Here is a 24046-nt window from a genome sequence, read left to right as displayed (position 1 = left end):
TTCCGGACGCTAATACGGGTACATGCAAGGTCCGGAAGTGGATTTCATACATACATACGGACTTAGCGGGGTGCAGCGTATTCTTTTCGCGCACTTCGGTTGTCTGCAGTGATGCATCGTCCTAGTTCGTCCTCAGTTCTCGTCGCTGTAGGTCAACTAACGTCAACAGGCGACGTCGACGCTAACTTTGATGTTTGCAAAGAACTCGTTGAACGTGCTAAGGCCAGGCAAGCAGAGGAAAGCTGCACGTTTTTGTATTTCTTCTTGTCGTGCGCGTAGGTTGACAGTTTGGTGCTGTTCAGATGGTTTTTCTTCCAGAGTCGTTTGACTACATTGCAGCGAACAGTGATGTAGCATCTAGGCTTGCTGAGCCTTTGGAAGGACCTAGAATGACACGTTACCGTCACCTTGCTAAAGACAATGATATCTGGTTGTCTCTAGGAGGATTTCATGAGAAGGCAATGTGCTACAGCGTTGAAGGAGGTGCTAAGTTTAGTTACGGCGTTTGTATGTATTGCAGGGCCCGCCTGATGACTCACAGCGACTTTACATAAGTCACGTGATCGTTGATAATGCAGGCACTATTGTGGCAACTTATCGAAAGTCTCACTTGTTTGAGGGAAAGATCAAGAATAATTTCAATGTGAAGGAATGCGACTGGGTCATTCCAGGGAAGCAGATAGTAGAGCCCATCGAGACACCAGCTGGAAGAGTGGGGCTGGAAATTGTATCCTATTGTTGAGAGCATTGCTGAGGATGCAGTTAATTGATCTTGACTCTCTGTGTGGTTTAGTGTTATGACATACGGTTTCCAGAAATGTCGTTGTTGCTTGCTGGACTAGGAGCAGACATACTGACGTTTCCTTCTGCATTTACTGTACCGACTGGTTTGGCACACTGGAAGGTATGAAAGTTAACGTTTATGTTTACCGGTATGGTGGAATTAGGATTGCTTGTTATTAATTAGGGCCTAATAAACAGGTTCCTTATGTCTAATAATAGTCTAGATTTCTTCTCTGAAGTGCTAGACTGCGTAATTAATTTACTGTTTGTGATGAAGGTACTTTTGCGAGCAAGAGCCATTGAAACGCAGTGTTATGTCATTGCAGCGGCTCAAACTGGAAAGCACAATGAAATCAGACAGACGTTTGGTCATGCAATGGTCAGTTCACTAATTGTCATAATTTGTGTAATATAATGTTATGTTATAAAGGTTTAGTTTTATAATTTTATAATTAAGTGTTTAATATACAAAAAATTTTATGTTGCAGGTCGTGGATCCTTGGGGTGCTATTGTTGCTCAATGTCATGAAGGAACAGATCTCTGTCTGGCTCAGATTGATCATAAATATATTGCAGAAGTGCGGCAGCAGATTCCCGTCCACCGAACTCGCCGGCACGATCTTTACTCAGAAATCAAAAAATGCAATTGTGTCTCATAAATCTGTCGAACTTTTTTTCATGTGCTTTTTAAATTGGTGGTAATGTACACGCGGTTCGTCACGTGACGGGCTTCTCACGTGCTTGACACTTGTAACCAATCTGCACGTGCAGCTGTCGCGATGGATGCGAAGGTTGAGTCGGAACTGACTGTTGGTTCCATGGAAATGCCAATAAAGGAGGTGGTGTTGTACAACAATGGCTACGGTGTTTTTCTGCGCGAGGTGCCTGTTAGTGGGCGTGGACACATTGATTTGTTCTTTCGAGAACCAGATATGAAGGACGTACTGCAGTCGCTCTGTTTCAAGTAGTGCCACGAATCAGTTGACATGCGCTGGATGGCTAGGCTAACCGTGGTGAGGTTTTAGGTCTGCGGGTGGTCTGAGTGGTTTGGGAAACATTTCGTACGAGTCTAGTCGCCCACAGGCTCACATACAGTTGAAGAGCACAAATCCGCTGACAGAGCTGTTGCAGGTGATTTAGAGAGTTGTTGCCACGCGCATGTGAGCACGCACACACACACACACACACACACACACACACACACACACACACACACACACACACACACACACACACACACACACACACACACCTAACAGGATATAATTTTCTTTGATTCCGACTACATATGTTAGTGCTCATTATTATGTATCATAGTTTAGGGAAACGCGTTAGGACATTCTATCTGGCTGTCCTAATTTGTCTGTTTGTTTATCTGATGCTTATCTGTTTGTATGTTTGTATGTCTGTTTGTTAGTTTGTTTGTCTTTTTGTCTGTACCGACTGTCTGTTTGTCTTTCTGTCTGTACATCTGTCTGTCTGTCTGTCTGTCTGTCTTTTATATATTTTCTAACATCAAAGTATCAAACATTGCTGCTAAAGTACAAATTTACGAGTCCACAACTAATAAGTAATCTAAAAACAATACGATCTAAAGCCAAAATAAAACGCAACCACTAAAGAAATGTAACCTAGACTAAAAACTAAAGTCCTATAGTCAATGACTGAAAAACTGGTTGCTGAATGGTTCAGCACTCACATCTTCAGCCTCGAGCGATGACAGTTTCTTATAATAACTTTTGCATTACATTTCTGCAGTTGTATCGAAAATCTCTTCCTCCAAAAATCTGGGAACTTTCCAATGCTAGGTCTGCCAACTTCATCTACTGATCGTTTGCCTAGGTGTTGAAGAAAATTTCTAGTTTCATCTCCCCATCTACCAAAAATGCTCCATAACAACTGGAATCAATTTTGTAGATTTTCCTTCTTGAAGCTTCTCATTTATATATTTAGCATGCTTTCTCTCTTCTCGCTTTCTGTCTGTCTGTGTGTCTGTCTGTGTGTCTGTCTGTCTGTCTGTCTGTTTGTTTGTCTTTTTGTTTAGTCTGTTTGTAAAAATCTATTTTCAACATCATGAGCAATGAGCATAACCAACATATTTAAGAGGTAGCACAATGACAGACTTGACTAATGTTATGTTGTTCCAGCACTGAACTAGCTGTGTCTGTCTGCATGTCCATCTGTTTGTTTGTTTGTTTGTTAGTCAGTTTGTTTATGTCTTTGGTATGTGTCTAGTGCGTATATTTATGATTTTATGTATAGTTGTGTTCTGTTTGCTTTACAAGTGCATCATGATGAGAACTTGTATACACATGTAGTCTACTTGCATGACTTAGTTTGTAAACTCAACAAATGGATATTGTTGTCATGACGTGTGGCTACATGATGATGCTGTGCTACAATTTCTTGTGTTGGGTTGTGTCTTGTAGTCTCTGAAAGGAACAAGAATTCGTGTGGGTTTAAAAACCAGTGAGACAGTGGAAGGTGTTGTGTTGGGCGTTGATGAAAATTTGACATCTTGTGACGGCTCAGATCCAGTTCCTCATGTCACATTGTAATTACAAGTTTAGCCAGTTGTACAGTACTGTCATTGTAATATTATGTGTTATTCGTTATACATGTTTGATGCTGGACACATTTAACAGGACATGCAATTAACTAATTAACAAATGGTTACTTGCAGTTTTATCATATAGGCTTACAGACGATGGTCGAGGTCTTCACTCATTGGAAATTTCTGCAATAGCTAACACTGTGATTGTAATGATGATCAATTGTACCTGCTGTTCATTTCTATTGGTAGTTGATCGTTGTTTCATTCTTTTGGTCGTAATTTTTAGCTTGATGCTGCTATTCGTCATGACATACAACATGCTTTAGAGCTGTTTCGGTCAGAGAAAAAGCGAAATATGCAGAGGTTGACTGTGTTCTACCACAACATGAGCAGCAATGATATGCTCAGTGTCAAATATGGTAGGCCTAGTTTGTAAATTTGCGTGAAGGTGTAGCTGTGCCGCACATTGTTGTGGAAGCAGTTAAAGCTAACTGTTAGATTGAGTATAGGACTTCGAGTTGGGGAATGGAAGTGTTCATATCGTATGGTTCTTTCTGACCACCCAACTAAGTTTCATTTAGATGGATTTGCAATAATTACAAACACACAGGTATAGCAGCAGTATGTTGGTTGCTAATAGTGCTTAGAGTATTGTTGGGATGGAATTATAAGGGATGTGCAGGTGCACAAATATGCACACACACACACACACACACACACACACACACACACACACACACACACACACACACACACACACACACACACACACACACACACACACACACACACACACACACACATGCATGCATGTGCGCATTGTCATTGCCATTAAGAATTAACACTAAACTTGTCAATTTACAGCAACTTTGCATTATACAACTGCCGCACAGTAGAAAATGAACCAAAACCAGCAACTTGCCATTGCTGTCTCATTCTGCTTTTGATACTCGTGTCTATTAACTTGACACTTATGTGTTCTAAAAAATCCCATCATTCCTGATGCATGTACACGGTACCGACAATGAACAGTGAGCAGTTGTTATTCATGTTAAACATTACAATAATATATCAAATTGAGAATTTAAAGAATTTACATTTTTGTGTAGGAGGAAGACTGGACTGATGTGAAGCTGTCATTAGTTGTTGGAGCCCCACCTTTGGGATCTAGCTCTGATTCGAGGTAATTGCAGATTATCATATCCGAATAGTGGATGTCATACATATTGTATTTCTACATTTCTATTAGTGGTAATAGACGATCATCTAACCAAGGTTCTCTTGAACTTGAAATCAAACCAGTTAATATCAGTGTCATTGATGATTTAATTAGATAATTATGATCTTGAGAACTTTGATATATATACTTAGATTCATGGCTCATCCTTCTTTATTCGAGCTGAGGCAAGAGACACCGTTGAAACTATCAAAGAGAAGATCAATGACAAGAAAGGTATCAATAGAGATTATTTGCAAAGTATTTGTATTGTTTCTATTTTTATGTGTCTAGGAATTTTAATAGAGAAGCAGCGTTTGCTATATGCGGGCAAGCAGATGGAAAGTATAGATGATTATAGCTGATTGTTGAAATCTGAAGGTGTAATAGATGCTTTGATTGCTGCAGGCGGGAGAACGCTGTCGGACTACAACATTGCAAATGGAGCATGCATTAACTTGGTGCAGAGAGAAGGAGGAGCAATGAGAAACACACGCTCCAGTCAAAGACAGTTTGTTATGGCTGCCGAGGTATAGTATGCACATGATCTTAATGTAAAATGTGAGAAGCTGTGTGTGTGTGTGTGTGTGTGTGTGTGTGTGTGTGTGTGTGTGTGTGTGTGTGTGTGTGTGTGTGTGTGTGTGTGATTATGTGTGTGTGTGTGTGTGTGTGTGTGTGTGTGTGTGTGTGTGTGTGTGTGTGTGTGTGTGCCACAAAGAGAGCTACATGTAAGCAAGTACATCTACCTTGATCACATCATAGTGGAAGTGCTGTTTTATTGCCAACTTTCTTGAACACAACATTTGCAATAGTTTTACTGAGTAGTCATTGTGTGAGAAAAAGAAAGCCAATACTTGATCAGTAAAGCTGGCAAACATCAGTTAGAAGCATGAAAATGTTTAAAAATTATTGACTAAAACCTTTGAAAGAAAATTTGTTAGTGTGTATGCATAACAAGTACAATCTTGAAAATTTGATTATTTTAGTCACTTGCTTGATTGATTTTAAATGTAAGTGTGGGTTTCCAGTCAATAGCATTTTCTATTCTCTACCTTGACTAATGTCGCACAAAGCCAATTGACGTCATCTCACTGTGGCTTCTACTATGACTCAGTCTTGATGGAATGAGTCATTGTCCCATCTACTTGCTAACATGACTTCCTGAATGAGTCAGTCACATTTTATTCAGCCACCTAATTAATCGATAGTAACTCAGCAGGTTCTTACACATTTAAATGAGCCATGCTACTCATCTACTAAACAGATTGAGAGTTGGATTCCTACTGTGGTAGAGGAACATAAAGAAATCGAACACAACCGACATATAGCTAGTGACAGGTGGTGAACTTAAGTTGTGCAATGCCATTACTGTTAGCTAGGGATGAGAGGTTATGTTGATTTATAAGGTGCACTGAAGTTTCCGCGATCAACAGAAAAGTGACGTTAGGACTGCAAAAGGCTATTTGTCTGAATTGGCTGCACAATGTGTATGTGAGCTTATTTGTGGAATCAGGTTAACAGGGTCACCAGAGCTGTAATTGGCATTCATTTCTTTGTGTTAACTGAAGTGTGGTGTTTGCCTCACAAACTAAACACTAAGACCACAACTGTAGGTCAGCAATTCTGCAGCCATCTTGTGTTTGTAAACACGTAGACATCAAACATCAGTTTGTTTATGCACTAACATTGGTCGCATGTGGAGCTTTGAACAAAAAGTAACAGCAATGACAATTGGACAATGCATTAACCTGCTGTCTAATTGCATGAGTTGGGCGTGCAACAAGTTTAGTTGTCTTCTTTGAACAAGTACGTTAGGGGTTACATGCATGGTTTAGGATTTTTATTTCTAACTCTATTATGTTGCAGTTACTTTTGGCTGCAAACCAATATGATATTATAGTATATATTGTATACAGGCATGTGCAGTAATCTATGAGATGGCTTATTGTCAGATAATAAGTGTGTGTGTGTGTGTGTGTGTGTGTGTGTGTGTGTGTGTGTGTGTGTGTGTGTGTGTGTGTGTGTGTGTGTGTGTACATTTTAATATGTTTTTATTACATGCATGAATATTGATTTTTAATGATATTGCAGGGGAATCTCTCATTCTATTGTATCTCTATGCCAGTGACTGCTAAACGAAAACAAACTGCTATTGTGCCATTGCTGCAGTCAGAAATGGTTGGACAGAAGGTTGTACTCTATGATGGAACAATAAGGTGTGGTGTGAGTAGTATACTCGTCTCACACTTGCCTACGCATGATGAGTGTGTGCCTGCTTCTGTCTGTTGGTTTGTTTCTCAGTCTTATTTGTATGTCAATGTAAATTAGTACACTACAATAATTTTAGATGTCTAAAAATGTTTTTGAATGCGGCTAGCCATGACTGCATGAAAGACTGTTACAAGTCATATGAGTATAACAAATCGAATGTTGGATCGTTAGAAGTAAAAATGCAAAATGAACAATTACACATTGTATTCAGGCATTTGACTTTGCTGACATTTTATGACATAAGCAAAGGATTTATGTGACTGGTCAGATCCTAGGCTTGAGGGTGTACAGCCTGTTCCCCTATGGGGCAAAAGACCAGCTGCAGACATTCACCACTCAAAGAAACTTCTAAACCCTGAATGAAACATTATTTTGACTCTTCACAAATTTGAAGATTTAATTAACATTATTTTTAATCATAAATTTGCTAAAAATTTATGATTGCAGTATCAACATCGTTCATGTTTATTTCTGGTTTGTTCTCTGCATTCTGTTTTCTTCAACTTACAATGTTCTAATAAATAAGTTATCAGCACAAACACGTGTGTGATCATCATGGTACAGTAACCAACAAACATACACTGCCAAAAAGTCAACAGTTGAAATGTCATGCTCTCAGACGAAATTATACTCATATTGCCTATCAATACAAGATATAGCATCTGTCTCGTCATCTGACATAAAGGTCTTAGACAGTGTACGTGTAGTGTCCAAAATCGCACCAATGTAACTTTTTGGCAGTGGTTTTGACAAAGCAGATGAATGCTTTGGGCTGTGTACCTTTTTCATAACATTCATGGCCGCAGATTCTGGGTTCTTTTAATGTAACATGCCACATACTAAGTCAGCAACTCTAGAATTTTGAATGATAGGGAACCCACAACAGAAGACAAATGAGATACAATGGTAGTTTTCTTTATCTACACTACAAGCTTCTGCATGCTGATACTGTGTCCTTTCGTCAGTGTCTTGTTTGGAGGACAGTCAATGATAAAATTTAGGAGTAATAACTATGTAGTGTGTTACAGTTTTATGTTTTATACCTGACATATTGCATTGAAATTTATTGAAAGAATACACTTTATGTGATGAAGCAAATTACACATGTAATGAGGAGACTAAACCATTTTGCATGGGATTTTGAAGAAACAAAACTATTAATTAGTTTGAAGTCGTTTGTTGTGGTGACTCTTAGTAACATGATTGACAGATTGTTTTCTTCAATAATGTATCAGTTACAAGAGTTTCTGTAAATTTTTACTAACCATATCATGTTTGTTTACTGTTTAGGAAGGGGAACCCTTTGTGTGCTATTCTATTTGAGAATACAACTGGAAGAACACTTGAGGGCGGCAGTGTGCAAGTCATGAATGATGAACATTTTTTGGGTGACGGAAGGTTGCACTGCTTATTTATCTACATCAACAAATTTGTATTGTTGTTTTCCGTCTTTTACAGCTTTCAAACATTGTATCCAAGAGATGAGTCTCCTCCTATTCCGTATGCAGTTGAGTTGGACTGTGAGGTCACACTAGATCACAACGTATCTGTATTGAGAGTACATCACGTTAAGGTCTGTACCAAATGGAGTTTGTGAATTCTACATATGGACACGAACATAACTGTTAATTTAATTAATGAAATCATGAACTGGACAAAACATTGCAAACAGAAGATGTCACTTCTACGCCTACGTTTTAATCCAGGAATCACAGGAAGAATCAGACATCTATGTAATAGACTTAACATTTAATTAGTCAGTCAGTACAACAACAGCCATCATTCATTTTTATTAATTATTAATTTGTCATCCAGAAGAATTACTTGGACTATTTGAGAAAATTGAAAAATGACCACAAAATTAATTGCTGACAGGTGTTTTGGTATTTGTTTGCAGATCTCTGACGCTGAGGCTAAACTGTACCGCTACAGACGACATCGATCAATGTATCGAATCTTTAACAAAACGGAAAGGGAACTTGACTTTATGCTCAATCATGAATTTCTAGATGGGTGGGACTTGATGCAACCTCATGTGGTAATGAACCTATTATTGAGTATTATTAGCATATTCCACTTGATACTCAATCATCTATTGTGTGGACAGGAAGAAGAAGAACCTGTTGATATTACTGATAGGTTTTATCAGTTTCGCTTTGTTGTGAAAGCTACAGATGAGAAGACACTCTTTAATGTCAGGGAGGAAGTGAGTACTGTCTTGAAGTTTGTTGAACATTTACCGTACTGTGTGCATATTTGTTATTGCAATACAATACTTAGTTGATTTGTAGCATGTATTACGTCGCATAGAACGGCATGCCATTATAAGCGAATTTTACCAGAATCCGCTACAACTCCAGCTGGTACCTATAACGGCATGCCGTTATAAGGTGAGGTGCCGTTATAGAGCGAGGTACGGTAGTCACAGTAATACGAGGCCTATCTTTTGATATTAATATTGCGGTAATGGAGGAGATACGTGTCAAGCTAACGCATTGATGACAGATGAAACAGCTACTTGCGAAGAACCATTATAGATGACGAACCATCAGGTTTGACAGATCAAGACGGTGATGATGATGAGGAACACGAAGAAGTAGAAACTACTTACCGGTAATCTCTATGTATGGCATGTTCTTGAAGACTTAGTAGTATGTAGTTAGTAGTACCACTTAAGAAAAATTTTGTTGGATGTGCAACTTGAGACGCTGGTAAAATTCCCTCATTTACAACGGCATGTCGAGGTATAATGGCACCCTGGTAAAATTCGTTCCATAACGGCATCCCGTTCTATGCGAGGTAATACGGTATCATTATTTATCTGTTTTTGCTACAGATTCAAGATGAGGAGACAGTTGATTTACACACAGTTTTAGAGGAAACCGTGACAAAATGGGTAGAGAAGCGAGTTGTTGATCATCAGACTGCCGGAATTCTCAGAGAAACTCTTGTACTTCGCAAGCAGAGTGATGACCTAGTGAAGTTAGTAAATTTATTAATTCTGTAGAAGTAGGCCAATCATTGAAATATCTGTCTGCTTTGCATATGATATAAGGCTGTACACTGTACCATTTCTATTATATTTTGTCAGGAGCATATAAAGAGAGAAGATCTCTCTTTCTACTTTCACGGATAATTTGCTTATTTTTGTTATCTGATTGTTTGTCTTATTTGAATAAGCTTACATGTGGAAATGGTGGCAGCTGAGGAATTCACAAGCATAGAATAGTGGGAAGTGGTACTGTGTTATAATTGTACTCATTCTTGACTGTATCTATGTTTGCCTCAAGCATTGCTGTTCTTGATTAAAACCTGATTATAGATAAGTTGCACTGGGAAAGATAATGTTTTTATAAAACGTTCTCGCTAGCTTTATGTGGGTTTCCTTGAGTTAATATTGAAATTTTAGAGAATGCTTAAAAGAAATTGCAGCAGTAGCTTGAACTGTTGGCACTAAGGCAAAAAGATCAGAGAAACTGGAAATGTGGAAGATGAATACAATGATTTCCGCATGGTAACAATAACTAGATGATTTAATTCATTTGATGAGTGACCTATCTGTGCTTTCTGTAACACTAATGAGATTTTTATCAGGCTGTTTGAGATAGCTTCAGTCATTAGTCTTTCTTGTAATTGTAATTAAAATTATCAGTTACATGTATACACTTAATACACATCAGGTTGTTGTCATAAGCATGAGGGTTAGGACTGAAGTCTTAATGTTGCAGGTTTGTGGTATTTTGTTAGATAAAGGGACTGAGCAACAATAGCAAGTAAAGATTTGGAATATATTTATTATACATGCATAGTCTAGATGTGTTAGTTAGTTAGTTGGAGTCTATCTGAATATTAATGGTGTGTTTAGACTCTGACAGGCGTTTAGACTGCCAAGTTACCTGGGTGGTTTCCTAAAGTTAATGCATGTTGAGATTTCAATTTAAATTCATTACAGTGCATGCTAGACTTTAATAGGTTGTACAGTGATGTTGGGGACACTGAATTAATTCATTAAGTCACGTGTCACATGGGAGGCTAGGAACAATACAACTTGTAAAATGCATTGCATTTCTGTAGGAATGTTTATGAGAAAGAGAATGAGATTCGTGAGGTAAAAGAAACACAAAGTCGTCTTCGAGAAAACATCCAGGCTCTGCAAGTTAGTGCATGATATATAATATCTGTAGAGTTATTTTTAGTATTCTAATTAAAATTTTGACATATTGTTTAGGGATTTGAAAGGGATTCTGCTAAGTATGTCAAGTCTTTAGCAGCAGAAGAAGACAAACTGAAAGCTTTGCATACACAAATTAAAGTACAGCTTTAATCGGAAGTTTTCAAATTAAATAACTGATTGCAAATTGATTATTTGTTTGCAAAGAGTTTGCGACAGGATAAGACAGAGCGTCACAAACAAGTGACTGAGAAGCTCAAGCGTATTGACTTCACTTGTGATGTCAAGTACGATACTGCAGAAGAAGATGGCAAGTAAAATGTCTGATATGGCAGTTGACGGATGAGTTTAATTGAATAACATGTGTGATGACTATATTACTAGGTACATGTGAAAAAATATTGCCGCTCGTGTGTTGTATTGTGTACCCATTCTTGTGAGCATGTCAATGATGTACTAGTCAGCTTCAGTATAGAGTAATTGCAACACAGCTGTTTGTGCGTCTGTCAGCTGTTTGTTTTCGTCCATCATCTTTTCACGTATATTAGAAGTGGGAATTAATTTGTTACAAACTCAAAATTGTCTATACTCTCTCTATGATCGTAAATAGATTTATGTTGTGTGATGCTATTAAGTTAAGTTGATGCAACAGGCCTAGGTAGAGCCATACATAGTTTCATCCATTCAAACAAATTAATTAGAAACGTATGACAAATTAGAGTTGTACATTTTGGAAATGACAATACTAGATAGGGTCATAAAAGTTTAATAGGACTTTAATGACTATTGCGATTACTACAACCACAAGTAGATCAAACATTTTGCATGCAACTGCTAATCGTTTCAAGCCAGCCCTCTGTTATACGCGAGACTACATATGTATGGGCGGGGCCGATGGGTCTACACGACACTGGGACTCCGAATGTTTAGACATCTACTGCGCATGCACTAGGCAGGCGCCACTATCGTTCAGAAATGACGCTTGTTGTACCCTCAAAGCTCCCAGCGTACCTAAGAGCATCGGATGGTTCGCCAGGTGCAGATCTACGTTCAGTGCTAAAGTTTGATCAAGCGAGAGGCAAGCCTACACATCAAATTGTCTTTATATATGTAATTAGCTTTAGGCATGCCTACTTACAGTACAGTAATCATTTTGGCGACAGAATTGCAATTGACGTTTCTTGCTTGTAGTTGACAATCTTTACACACTCGACGCAGATAAACACGAGATGCGATTTGAATTTCTTGAGATGGGAGTGAAGTATGGAGAGACAGAGAAGAGTAGTACGCCCGTCCGTGTCGCTTTGACATTGAGTGCAGATTCAAAGAGGAATGTGACTCTGACTTTCGTCGAGAAGGTGGTTGAGAAGTGGGGAATAAACTTTGTCGGAACCGTGACTGTGAGCCATGGCAATGGGCAGACGTTCGCGGTGTATTTGCCTGGAATTAGAACCTATGATGCGGCAGGGATATCCGGTGAGGCTTCATTTCGTCTTGTGGCTCGGTTGGTGTCTGTTTCTCCGTGTGTTTACTGCATATATGCGTCATGAGTTAGACCTTCCGTTTCCCATGGGAAAATATAAAGTCTGAAACTGTCACAATTAATCTAGACTTTTTTCAAGGTTTGGCATTCAGATTTCAAATTAGGGTTATAGCTTAGAAAAGTTTTTACGCTCTAATGAGGATGATCTTTTACATATGGCAAGGCTGGTGTGATTGTTGCATGGAGGCTCTCTGACACCTTGAACCACCTTTCAATTCTGCTTTATCATGTTTTGATGAAGTGTGTAGGAGGGGAAAGGGAGGGAAAATGAGAGAAAGAGGATATGCAGCAGACATGGTAACAATTCTGACCTTGACATGTGACAATTATTAAATGGACACAGTCCAGATATAGGCATGCTAGAAGACATGCGCCCTTTTAGACAGGAACAGGAGGTTGTGAGTCAAGTAGTAGACTGCTGTGTGTTCTGATAGGCAGTTCAGTTTACACAATCTGAATGTAGAGATGCAGATTGACAAGCAGCTGGCGGAAGAAGACTGGTTCCATCACAATACAAATATACACAGCATGCAGCTGCAATGCAAACAGGCGAAACTGCAAGTTATGGCATGATGCAGTAAATAGCTGACAGTGATCTTTCATTTCACTGAGACTATCGTATATTGATGTCTGCCATATCACCATGTAGGTCGCTTTATTTTTGTTTTTGCAAGGTGGGCCAGACTCGTGCCTTGAGCCACTACTCCTCTTTGCAGCAGTACAGCTTCTGCCTTGCAGTCCTGCTTCCACTCACGCACAATTGTGGAATACGATATTTCCATTGTTTCTGTCCTGAAGTGCACGAATGAACATGGGTTGTGAACACTTGCTTTCCAGAAGGCATTTTCAGACGTTTCCACGTGCAGGATCTGTAAAATATGCTATCTCTAAATCCTTAGTGCACAGAATTTTGGGGCCATACGATACTGCAGTTTGGGCTGTGCAAACAGTGAGAGATAGGTGTGTGGTATGGTATCACATCTTTCTATAATTGCCGTGCTAAGTTTCTCTGATTTCGAGATTTTGATTTCGCGTATACATTTTTTCAATCCCAGGCAACAGCATGAAACACATCTGGAATGTGTCCCGTTAATTAACCTGGTAGAAATTATATTTATGGCAACTGCTATAAGGTCTTTGTTTATACTGATGTGCTCCACTATTCATTGCACTTTATGTCATCTGTATGAGTTTGCTTCCAGCAGTGGATTCCTTGATGATTAATAAGAAAAATTGGCACTTAACCAACTACATGTTAAGCCATCTTCTGCTCTGACTGATTATGTATTTGACATGGTCTAATACTTGCATATAGATATGACACGATTCAAAGTTGACATTGACTTGCTTGCAATAAGACCATAAACTTGACAGTTGTGAAAAACAAACATAATGCAAATAGTTATATTTTAATGTAACTAGCATAACATTATGTTCAAAATTTAAGTTAGCACAACCAAATACATAGAATTTGAGTAAACATTTACTTGCAGTTTCTCTCAATAATTATTATGTAATTGTAACATGTGATGTATTGACATTTTGATTACTTGACCTGTGCAGGTGACCCTCATGCCAGTGAGCGTATTGGTGCCGGATGTGCAAACACTCAACTCAGCATCACCATTGCCCAGTTGGTTGCTCTTCGAGATGGTGCCACACTGGAGCAATTAGGTGAAATTCAAGACGCCATGAAAAATGTAGTTGCATGCTACCACGGTCGAATGGCTCTTTCCCAGTGGATGAAAGCCCAATTGGTACATGCTATTATTGAAAAGAAAGAAGTGACTCCATACCCTGAGTTTATTCAACAAATGGTAAGCTCTCAAGAAGCACATATCTGCATTAGCAAGCAGATGCATGAACACCAGAACCATGCAACGCTTAGCTGTATCTACTGCCATCCACAGTTCTTCCACAACTCTCTGATTTGTGCCGAGATCATTACAGTTTTAGTTATCCAGTAGGTTAGAGTGAGTGGGTGCAATTTTGAGTTGTACTGACTATAGTCTCAGTAGCTATTAGTGATTTCATATTTCCCTCCTTTATTGATTGTTTGCATAATCTCAGTGAATTTGACGCTTCCCAAGTTGTGCTGCGTTGCAGCTCTCTTGTGCCTATCCTAGTATCATGTAGTAGAAAGGCACTGAAGTTTTGTCACGTGATAACAAGAATTTAATTTGCGTGATTTTCAACTAGAGATGTCCTATTGAATCAGTACAGTGAGACAAACTATAATTGAGTTCCTTGAATATATTCTCATTTAGTTTGCGTACCTTGTCCTAATGCATTTGGACAAAATGGCTGGCAATCTCAACTGTGTCTTCTTAACTTCATGATTTTACTAAACTATTGTTTGTCAACTCTAGATAGATGATGGAAAACTTGAAATTAATGCCAACAGAGCACATACGAAAATATACCTTGAGTCATACAAGGCAGGTCGTCCGGTCTCTCCACCTCAGTTTTACAAGAAATGTGCAGCTAAAGAGGATCCGTCTACTTTCCTCAATGCTGATCAGCTAAAGGAATTTAGGCAGCTGGCAGAAGAGTGACTCATGAATGCTGTTTAATAATGTAATGATAATTAGATTCTGATTCTATATTTGCATTTTGTAACACTGTTTATCATTGGTGTTATCATATGGTATATTCTGTATTTTCGACATAGTTTTATGTTGCTATTTCAGTGTGTTTAGGAATGCACGAGTGACCAGCTCCCAGTGAGGGTAAGCACCTTTCTGAGGCAACGAGTCGCCAATGACAACAGTACTTCAACTGTTGCTGTCCATTAGCATTATTGTAATGTTACAATGAAATATTGGTATGAATTCATTTTGCACTTTCTTGAAAAAGTATATTGTCCAAATTTTTTGGGGGGGAGATTTCATATCTGAGCGAGATTTCATATCTGGGCTATTGATGTTTTATCCCACCCACTCGACCACATGTGCATGATAGAGGCATTTTTGGCATTGGTGCAATTATGTATGTGTTTCATAAATGTAATAGTATATGTACATGTAGGTATATAATAAATAATAATAATAGTAAAATACATTATGTAGTAGCAAATTAATGCTATCGACCACTTCAGTGAAGCATGACTTTGCTTTTGATGAAGGACAGTCTTGTGGAGTCATCTTGAATACCGTCTACCTATACTTCCAAACTATTGCCACTCATACACCCATACTACTTCAGTTTCAATAGCAATTAATATTATATCATTATATTCAGACTTCGATCTTTATGGATAGAATTACTGATGCCTATTCCTAGCTTGTGTCCTCATGCATCCAGTCTGGACCTAATTCATCTTGCAGTATCGAATGGACTACACTCCTGAAACAGAAATGGCAGGAGAGTACAATAAGCAACATTCTCTTCCACCTTCAAATTCACCTTGCTGCGTCCATCTGACTGTGCAGTTGTGTAGGATCGGTCTTAGGGCTTGCCATTCCTGTGTCATGATTAGTTTCCGTTCTAAGATCAAGGCATCTTATATGAGTTGATGTCAAAACTGTCTAATTAACTCAGCAGCCTGTGCAAAACATTTGGGTTTGTTGAAAGCATTTAGCTTTCAGTTATTACAGAAGCTGCATATGTGACAGTACAGGACATGGAGCATGTCTCATGCTCTATTCAATTGACAACCTTTCAGAATGTGACCATTACTAGTAAATAAGTACGTAGCATACGTGAAACCAAGTCTCAACCATCTATGAGGCAATTAATATTATTCATAACTGATAGCAGTGCATGTTCAATTACCTAGGTATAGTGATTGCACTTTGCTGTTGAGTTAAGCCTCCTTGCCCCAGTTCAAGTGGTGTTTGGTTGATCCACTCCTCTTCATCAATATGAGCAACATCATCACTTGTATTCTCACACTCATTGTGGTGGAGGGAATGGCGAGTACTGGCAATTGCACTGTTTCTGAGCAACTGACGAAGGGTCTTCTCCTCTGACTAGCAAACACAACCTTAAATTAACTAAACCTTAACTAATATGAACAGATGCTCATCTGTCTGTCTAGCTGTTTGTCTGTCTGTCTGTCTATCTATCAGTCTGTCCAGAGACAACGTCTTTCTGTTCTATTACAGACATGCAACAGTCAAGTGATCTTATGAAAAATATCTTGCCTCACATATGGTCAAGTAGAGATAGACAGATCTAGAGATAGGGCTAAGTATTCAGTTTTTAATCCATTAGGTCTGAATTGATGAACAGATCAAGTAAAAATGGACTGAGATACCTCAGAATTTGTATTCTTTTGAAGATTTGCTAGTTGTATTTTAAAGTTTAATTAACATCAATATATACAACAATCAGCCTTGTCTATCTATCAAACAAAACACTAAATTATCTGTCTGTCTGTCTACCTTGATTTATCTCCCTGTCAGATTTTAGATTTGTCTGTCTGTTCACCCATCTCGCTGACTCTCCTAGTAGAGCAATTCAGCAGCTTGCACTTCTTCACAGTTCATTGCTGTAACAATGTCAAGACGTCTCTCACCTTTAGGCGATCCATTTGACGAGTATACTTTTCTTTTAGCTCATTCAAGAAACGCTTCTCTTCCTCCAACTTTTTATTGAACGTCTCCGTAGCTGCCATTTTCCTCGCAGACCCAGACCACTTTTTTTAAGAATGCGTTAGAGTCACGTGATGGTGCGTGTATGCAAGAGTGTGTTACGGTGGCAACTCGAAAAGTAAACAAAACTAGCAAAGATTTGAAGTGGACAAATAACTCCACAGATTGATTTGTTGGAGAAGCAGCTCCTCGCGCTGATCATGATGGATACCGGAAGTAGTTCAACCCGCCAATCTCAGCAGACTTTGCTTGTGGACGAGAGCCCTACCGAAGAAATTCCCATGTATAGCCGAGAACGGCCTCCTATGTATCATCTGGTTGATTTCGACGGGTCAGGCAAACTGGTCGACATTCTAAAGGATGAAGGCGAGAACAGTCTTAGTCACTACATCAAATCTGATGAATTTACGTCTAACATGTACATGGAGAATGGCAAATTAGTTGGGAACGAGGTGGAGGTACCAGACTTCAGCCCATTTGCAACACGAATTGATAACCCGTTGCTAGCTCCTGCAAGACTGCGGGGTGTGACCAATAGACCAGTGGCAAGGGTAATGGCATATTGGAGGGAGGACAGAAGGGGTGTCAATCTGGAGACGCCGTTGCTAGTGTGTTGTTGCCTAATGCCGACTCAGTACAACTACAGCCATGATTCAGGAACAGGAGAGAGCAGGTACAGCTGTTTTTAATAGTAAGAATTCTATAGATCAATTATAATTATTATTATGATTATATCTAAATAAGAATTATAGTTTGGCACGTTAAACGGAAGTAACCTAGGGAATTCTGCCTTCTGCAGCACTCTATGAATCAAGTACACAGTACCATATCCATATGGCAATACCTAATGTACAGTGTAGTTTAGTTTCAGTCAGCCTACCCCTATAATGGTATTCCTGTTATTTATAAACACCAAGATATTGCTATAAGGGTAATACTGTACAACAAGAAATTTTGGCGACGAAAAAGTTGGCGAAACCTTCCAAAATGACTATATTTAAATTTTGATGAGTTATATTTTGGCAATTTGCAAAGTTGGTGAACGTATGACATCACTTCATCTGCTACATGTGATGTGTGTCTGGCCCTGTGAGGCTAGTAGTTCACGTGAAAACGGATACTGTACAACCGGGAGCATGGAATTATTGGAGACTTACGAAGTTCCCAGCTGCATTCGAGAGCATCACAATTATCATGACATTTGGAGCCCAACTGTTGGTGAAGAGCTAATGTGTGTGTGTGTGTGTGTGTGTGTGTGTGAGAGAGAGAGAGAGAGAGAGAGAGAGAGAGAGAGAGAGGGAGAGGGAGAGGGAGAGGGAGAGGGAGAGGGAGAGGGAGAGGGAGAGAGAGAGAGAGAGAGAGAGAGAGAGAGACGACCAATGACAAGAATCGATACGCTGTAGCAGTGATGCACGGAAACACAGTTGTAGGACACGTCCCAAGAGTAATATCCACAGCTTGAAATAAAAGGGTACTATTCAATACGTAGTCTCTGGAAACAGGCGCTTCTCTGAAAACCTTCCTCAAGGAGGGTTAGAGGTACCTTGTGTCTTGAAATGTGAAGACCTAGTGGGCCCGTTTCCCGCAGTGTACTTGCCATCCTGAGCTTTTACTTCTGCTGTGTACTCGTTGTAGTTTGTACGAGCTTTCTCACATTATCTTTCCAGACGACATGCCGTCATTGGCTTGCTCTACTTCTGCTTTCGACAGCAAGGATGAAGCACACATGGAGACTGTAGGAAGAGCAGGCCGTTCAAAGTCCTTGCGCTGAAAGTATCTGTACAGTGCCATTTTGTCATTCAGCTGTGCGCATGCGCAATGAAACTAAACTGAAATGATTTTAGCGATTCACTCTTAAATTATCAAATTGCCAAAATAAAACTGTTGCCAAAATTTCTCGTTTTACAGTATAGAGGTAATGCCATCTCTGACACTTTGTCTATTTGCCCTGAATTTGATTTTATCTTACACATATCTTATGTTACAACTCTTAATCAATTCAGCCAGACTTGTCAACCTGTGGCAACCAAATGAGGTATTTCATCCACAGAAATGCAGGAGACTGTTTAAGACAACGCCTATTTTTATTAATATTAACTAAATTAAGGATCTTTCCATGTGAACAGGACTGCCACGTGCAAGCTGAACGGGAATACCACGGCTGTGGCACACTTTACTGGGTTTGCATCTCATCGCCGTTGTGCTAATTAAAGTGTACGGGATACTGGATTGGTAATTGTAGCAACGTCCATAGTTTCTAATTTCTATGTCCTGGCTTGAAAGCAATACCAGAATATTGAGGACGACAAACATGTGGGAGATTTGGGGTCACATGCGGACAAGCGGGAGTCTCCCACGCGATTCGGGAGAGTTGACAACTCTGTTCAGCATGATTACTGTAATTATTATGGATCTAGTTCTCCAAGGTTGTTTATTGATAATTAACAGAAGTTCTCCGTTTCTCATCCCCACACCAGAAGCTTCATTGCATGTATGCACCTAAAACTTTTATTGTCTCACAGTACATGCACACTTTTACTGCTTTGATAATAAATGATCGAGGCATGCTTCATAGCAGCTGTAAGTTTCAAAATAGGGGTAAAATATTGATCGGTATAGTGGCAAAGATTTTATTGTATCGATCAGCATGATTTGGTTTTGGTGGAATCTATTGCAATAACAGTAAATTATAAATATTGTTATAGAAGTTATCTTTATAGAGTTACTGGGTAGGTTGACTGTACACTGTAAGTGTAGTCACATGCATATATGGTTTAGACCTTTTGCTGTATACTTGTACATGAGAAGTATAGATTATGAATATCTTATGGTTGCTAAAATATCAAACTTGACAGAGCTAGATGGGGCTGTTTTGTTCATAATAGGTTGCTGTTTACTCGCCTGGCACGCTGCCTGATTGAAACATATCCTCAATTAGTGAATGACATATACCTCGGAAGAGAATATTTTGGAGAGAGTTGCATTCATTTTGCTCTTGTCAATAAAGATATGGGGTTTTTGAAGTTTCTCATTGAGCATGGCTCATGGATCAATCATCGAGCTCGAGGGACGTTCTTCCTTCCTGTTGATCAGCAAGAGTTGCACAAGCAGGATCAAATGTGCAGCCATGAGACTGACTATTGTGGCGATAAATATTATGGAGAATACCCACTGTCGTTTGCTGCTAGCTTGGGTAACAAGGAAATGTATTCATATTTGCTGTCAAAGGGATCTGACCCTGATGCAAAAGATAGTTTTGGAAACACAGCATTGCATATGATGGTCATACACCAACAACCTGTAATTTATTTGTAATTGTATTATTTGGTTGAATGCCACATGTGAAGAATGTTCTGACAATGTATAGGACATGTATGTCTACTCCATGAGCTCTGTATCGTCTGTGAAGCCTAAAGAACAGAGTAATGGGTATAATCGAACACCTCAAATTTTAGCAGCATTAACTGGTGCACCAAAAATGTTTCATGTCATTGTTGAACTGAAGAAAGAGGTCTGCTGTTGTTGGACACCTTTATTTTATAACTTTATGATTAATGTTATATAATTATATATATATATATATATATATATATATATATATATATATATATATATATAGTGTCACTGGACATATGGAAAGATGGAGTGTAACAGTTATGATCTGACTGGTATTGATTCAATCAATTCAGAACAGGGAGACACAGGTTGGAGATTACAAACTATTGCACTATGGTTGATTAAATGTTGTGATAATTTGAGCAGTTAGTGTACATGTGTTTGGGAGACTGATGGGAGTATTTTTACCAGATGACTTGTTGAATGTTTTATGAGCAGACTAACAGACAGGGTCAGCAGACTAGCTGAGAGGGTAGTAGGTTGATGGATATCGATGACAAGCTAAGGCAGACACGCATATATTGACAAATAGATGAATTGAGTAATTGAAAGATAGAGAGCTGTATTGAATGAACATCAACCTAACTTTTGGTGTGGACCGTGAGAAGTATTTAATTAATTATTTGTTGTTCGTAAATGTTTATTTTGTTAATTCACGGATTTTAACTATTAGATTCTCAGTCTGCTCTGATACTGACATTGAATGGCACTGGTCATGGTCATTTAGAGATGTTGGAGAGTACCATTATTGCTCGAGTGCTTGAGCAGAAATGGAACACTTTTGGAAAAGTTGAAGAATACCATTTGTTTGTGACCACTTATATTACAACCAATGGTCTATTGTAGAAGATGTTTGCAACAAGTCTCTTGCTTGTTCTACTGTACTTACTATGTCTCAGCGTGTGCATTTACACACGTCGATCAGGAGATCTGTTTGCTATACAGAGTGGCCAGGACATTGTATGCATTGTGTCTATACATTTAGTTACAATTTGTGTGTAGGTTGTGGTCTAAATTTTACCTGTTTGATGACATTAGGTTCGTCTTGTCTTTGAAGCTTTGACTGTCATTGAAGCTGCTTGTTACACTGCGTATGACTTAGTTCGAGTACTGGTCAAGTCAGGTCCAGTTACTGCAGTCAAGGCGTGGGTATGTTGCTTTATCATGTCTTTTTGAGCATCTTGTAATCTACCTTAATTGTCATGTGCCTGCATGAAGAGTTAATTCAAATTACTAAGTACTCTTAACTGTTGTTTGTGTGGCTTGACTGAAATCTCTTGTACATGGAAATTTTATACTTTTGGTTATCTAAACGTCTATAGTCAATAATGATGTGTATCAGGTGAGAGATGCTCCTATGAAATTGCTATTCTTGTGTTCCTGCTCCCTTGTTTCACTGGTAGTGATTGGTCGTCTTACTGGCTGCCGAGCACTAGAAGACGTGTGCTTGAGTCTTGTGGCTGTGGGCTCGTGGAGTTATCTTTTGTTTTACTGCCGGTAATAATCTATGGGAGTTCTTGCTTAAGTAGGTTCTTTAATTTCAATGTACTGGAATTTCAGAGGTTTTCGACTGGTGGGTCCCTTTGTTGTGATGATCTATGAAATGATTCTTGTTGATGTACTGAGATTTGTATTGATTTATGTCATTTTCTTGATTGGATTTTCACAAGGTGCAGTCTACTGTATTCACTGTCTTGGTTTGTGGTTGCCTTGTTATGTGTGCTCTCGTTTATGTAGTTTTCCATTTTTTGTTGAAAGATAGAGCCGAGTCATTTGAGACAGCTTGGGGAAGTGCAATGACTCTTTTTCAAATGACTCTTGGCAGTTTTAAAGTGAGCACACACAACTTTCATTTTAATTGTTAAATTTCACTCACATGTCATAGACAATTAAGAATTCATCAGCTGATAGGTGTGCAATCAGACGGGTATCTAGACAGATGACAAATTGACAATCAAGGAACAAATTGAGTAGTTTCTATGAAACCTTTGTCTATAATAATGAGTTTAAAGTAGCCTTGTTTCCAGACCTCTTTCGTGCACATGTTTACCACGTGTAAGATGAGTCAACACATATTAAGTCATGTGACTAACTAGTCAGTATTTGACCATTTTTGCGTTGATTGGCTCTGTAGCTAACTAAATTTGATGCTATCAATGTAATAGCTTCCATAATGGTCATATTTGCCATAGTTTTGTGAGAGGTTATTTACAAGACTTTTAGATCAATTAATTAAGTGTTCAGGCCTTTAATGGCCATCTTACATGTGGTAAAACACATGAACGACGAAGGCTTTGGATGAGGTTAGGTTTGCCAGAGCCAAGTGGATCTGATTGCATGGTGAGTGATTCAAGCAGCTGAAAACTATACACTGAAGGAAGAATTCAAGAAACTTCTAAAGTTGAGAAAGAAAGACAGATAGCAGACAGACAGACCAGCGGATGAGATAAGCATAGACAAATGTGCAGACATACCTACATGAATGTATTACACATTACATACAGCATTAGACATGGTTGTCAATGGATCGAGCTCGAGGCGTACAGTATACGCACAGTAGTTAGCAATGCATGTAAATGATATAGACACGACATGTAATTATGTTTGTGTGTTCTCAGTACTCTGAACTGAAGAAGGGCAAGCATGTCATCCTCGTTCATATTCTATTTATGGTCTTTATGATTCTTGCTGGAGTGTTGCTCTTTAACATGCTAGTGAGTACTAGTACTTCATATTTCTGGTATCATACCTTCATAACCACCTGTTTCATTAGATTGCCATGATGGCAGGCACATACCAAAATGTGAGATAAAAGTGTTTTGATGGCATTGCATGTTGCCTTCTACATATTTAATCATTACCACAGTTGACCAATTGGTGACACCCGTTTCTTTTGTTCAGATTACACATCGCTCCTACATGGAGTGGAGGAGGCAGGTAAATGTATGGATGTGTTCTACTTTAATGATATCGTGACATGTAATCTGCAGTGGGCGAAAATTATCATGGTACTTGAGTCATCTCTGAGCAGTAGTCAGAGACTGAAATATCAGAACATGTATTCTATTGATATGAACAGCATTCTTCAGCCATCAGGTCAACTAAACATCTCAAACATCTATAAATTAACAAAAATTGTTTGTGCAGGTCGGCGTGCCAGACGAATACCTGCCCTCATGGTGACCAAACAACGAGATGAAACATGTATTAAATACCAGTCAGCAGCCTTCAACTGGAAACGAGCTGAGGTTTCTTGTACTTACTGTAGATCAATTAAATAGAATTATGTAGAAAACGGTTTACCCTGATTGTAGGCACTTACAAAAGGACTGAAAGTGCTGCGGGTTTTGGGGAAATGTGAATCAGAGATACTCACCCGACAAGCAGTGGCAAGCTCACAACGGAAACAGACAGGTGCATTAAAAACATGGACAGCTCCAAACGGAAATACACATGACTAATTATAGACAAGATGTACAGTTTGGGCCAGGTATTACAGTTCCATTTGTATTCAATT

At 38.9% G+C, this 24046-nt stretch overlaps 5 protein-coding genes across 6 annotated transcripts; 4 read left to right on the top strand and 1 right to left on the bottom strand.

Moving 5' to 3' along the window:
* The first annotated feature begins 72 nt into the window (after window positions 1-72).
* LOC134190660 (deaminated glutathione amidase-like) lies at window positions 73-1442 on the top strand. Its single transcript, XM_062659124.1, has 5 exons — window positions 73-458; window positions 521-727; window positions 794-904; window positions 1061-1162; window positions 1272-1442. Exons 1-5 carry the CDS (start codon window positions 303-305, stop codon window positions 1440-1442), a joined length of 747 nt encoding a protein of 248 aa, XP_062515108.1. The 5' UTR covers window positions 73-302.
* Window positions 1443-1562: 120 nt separating this feature from the next.
* Window positions 1563-11485, top strand: LOC134190654 (uncharacterized). Its single transcript, XM_062659117.1, has 20 exons — window positions 1563-1747; window positions 1809-1914; window positions 3213-3337; window positions 3480-3543; window positions 3624-3756; window positions 3847-3947; window positions 4447-4520; window positions 4587-4638; window positions 4709-4790; window positions 4848-4898; window positions 4962-5083; window positions 6645-6769; window positions 8115-8222; window positions 8283-8397; window positions 8722-8862; window positions 8932-9030; window positions 9661-9806; window positions 10899-10980; window positions 11053-11136; window positions 11203-11485. Exons 1-20 carry the CDS (start codon window positions 1563-1565, stop codon window positions 11311-11313), a joined length of 2106 nt encoding a protein of 701 aa, XP_062515101.1. The 3' UTR covers window positions 11314-11485.
* Window positions 11486-11923: 438 nt separating this feature from the next.
* LOC134190659 (uncharacterized) lies at window positions 11924-15244 on the top strand. Its single transcript, XM_062659123.1, has 4 exons — window positions 11924-12073; window positions 12187-12471; window positions 14102-14355; window positions 14908-15244. Exons 1-4 carry the CDS (start codon window positions 11971-11973, stop codon window positions 15091-15093), a joined length of 828 nt encoding a protein of 275 aa, XP_062515107.1. The 5' UTR covers window positions 11924-11970; the 3' UTR covers window positions 15094-15244.
* A 180-nt stretch (window positions 15245-15424) lies between these two features.
* On the bottom strand, window positions 15425-17174 carry LOC134190661 (uncharacterized). Its single transcript, XM_062659125.1, has 4 exons — window positions 17058-17174; window positions 16313-16509; window positions 15944-16024; window positions 15425-15883 (listed from the first exon to the last, which is right to left on the bottom strand). The coding sequence occupies exons 1-4, from the start codon at window positions 17154-17156 to the stop codon at window positions 15817-15819; spliced, it is 444 nt and encodes a 147-aa protein (XP_062515109.1). The 5' UTR covers window positions 17157-17174; the 3' UTR covers window positions 15425-15816.
* A 27-nt stretch (window positions 17175-17201) lies between these two features.
* On the top strand, window positions 17202-24010 carry LOC134190653 (transient receptor potential cation channel subfamily V member 5-like). 2 transcript variants are annotated; one of them, XM_062659115.1, is made up of 16 exons: window positions 17202-17806; window positions 20019-20433; window positions 20501-20644; window positions 20753-20837; window positions 21203-21318; window positions 21376-21489; window positions 21568-21678; window positions 21872-22026; window positions 22090-22199; window positions 22267-22361; window positions 23148-23243; window positions 23303-23332; window positions 23431-23466; window positions 23520-23625; window positions 23677-23777; window positions 23844-24010. In XM_062659115.1, exons 1-16 carry the CDS (start codon window positions 17334-17336, stop codon window positions 23988-23990), a joined length of 2334 nt encoding a protein of 777 aa, XP_062515099.1. In that variant the 5' UTR covers window positions 17202-17333; the 3' UTR covers window positions 23991-24010. The 2 variants fall into 2 exon arrangements, with proteins under 2 accessions (XP_062515099.1, XP_062515100.1); XM_062659116.1 differs by lacking the exon at window positions 17202-17806 and adding an exon at window positions 19226-19313.
* The last annotated feature ends 36 nt before the right edge of the window (window positions 24011-24046 follow it).

The sequence above is a fragment of the Corticium candelabrum genome, chromosome 15, assembly GCF_963422355.1.
Source record: "Corticium candelabrum chromosome 15, ooCorCand1.1, whole genome shotgun sequence".
NCBI classification, from domain to species: Eukaryota; Metazoa; Porifera; class Homoscleromorpha; order Homosclerophorida; family Plakinidae; genus Corticium; species Corticium candelabrum.
Note: the sequence above shows the minus strand (reverse complement) of the source record. Positions and strands in the feature narration are given on the sequence as shown.

What these genes read in the sequence shown, in the direction of transcription:
- LOC134190654 (XM_062659117.1), top strand. Translation starts at nt 1,563, where the DNA reads ATGGATGCGAAGGTTGAGTCGGAACTGACTGTTGGTTCCATGGAAATG. An exon ending in GGATCTAGCTCTGATTCGAG is followed by an intron (nt 4,521 to 4,586) that starts GTAATTGCAGAT and finishes CATTTCTATTAG; the next exon opens with TGGTAATAGACGATCATCTA. An exon ending in GAAGATCAATGACAAGAAAG is followed by an intron (nt 4,791 to 4,847) that starts GTATCAATAGAG and finishes TTATGTGTCTAG; the next exon opens with GAATTTTAATAGAGAAGCAG.
- LOC134190653 (XM_062659115.1), top strand. Translation starts at nt 17,334, where the DNA reads ATGATGGATACCGGAAGTAGTTCAACCCGCCAATCTCAGCAGACTTTG. An exon ending in TGTTGCTCTTTAACATGCTA is followed by an intron (nt 23,244 to 23,302) that starts GTGAGTACTAGT and finishes CTGTTTCATTAG; the next exon opens with ATTGCCATGATGGCAGGCAC. An exon ending in CAGCATTCTTCAGCCATCAG is followed by an intron (nt 23,626 to 23,676) that starts GTCAACTAAACA and finishes TTGTTTGTGCAG; the next exon opens with GTCGGCGTGCCAGACGAATA.
- LOC134190660 (XM_062659124.1), top strand. Translation starts at nt 303, where the DNA reads ATGGTTTTTCTTCCAGAGTCGTTTGACTACATTGCAGCGAACAGTGAT. An exon ending in CTGGTTTGGCACACTGGAAG is followed by an intron (nt 905 to 1,060) that starts GTATGAAAGTTA and finishes TTTGTGATGAAG; the next exon opens with GTACTTTTGCGAGCAAGAGC. An exon ending in AGACGTTTGGTCATGCAATG is followed by an intron (nt 1,163 to 1,271) that starts GTCAGTTCACTA and finishes TTTATGTTGCAG; the next exon opens with GTCGTGGATCCTTGGGGTGC.
- LOC134190659 (XM_062659123.1), top strand. Translation starts at nt 11,971, where the DNA reads ATGACGCTTGTTGTACCCTCAAAGCTCCCAGCGTACCTAAGAGCATCG. An exon ending in TGATGCGGCAGGGATATCCG is followed by an intron (nt 12,472 to 14,101) that starts GTGAGGCTTCAT and finishes TGACCTGTGCAG; the next exon opens with GTGACCCTCATGCCAGTGAG. An exon ending in CTGAGTTTATTCAACAAATG is followed by an intron (nt 14,356 to 14,907) that starts GTAAGCTCTCAA and finishes TGTCAACTCTAG; the next exon opens with ATAGATGATGGAAAACTTGA.
- LOC134190661 (XM_062659125.1), bottom strand. Translation starts at nt 17,156, where the DNA reads ATGGCAGCTACGGAGACGTTCAATAAAAAGTTGGAGGAAGAGAAGCGT. An exon ending in GTCAAATGGATCGCCTAAAG is followed by an intron (nt 16,510 to 17,057) that starts GTGAGAGACGTC and finishes TGTGTTTGCTAG; the next exon opens with TCAGAGGAGAAGACCCTTCG. An exon ending in AGTGCAATCACTATACCTAG is followed by an intron (nt 16,025 to 16,312) that starts GTAATTGAACAT and finishes CCTTGATCTTAG; the next exon opens with AACGGAAACTAATCATGACA.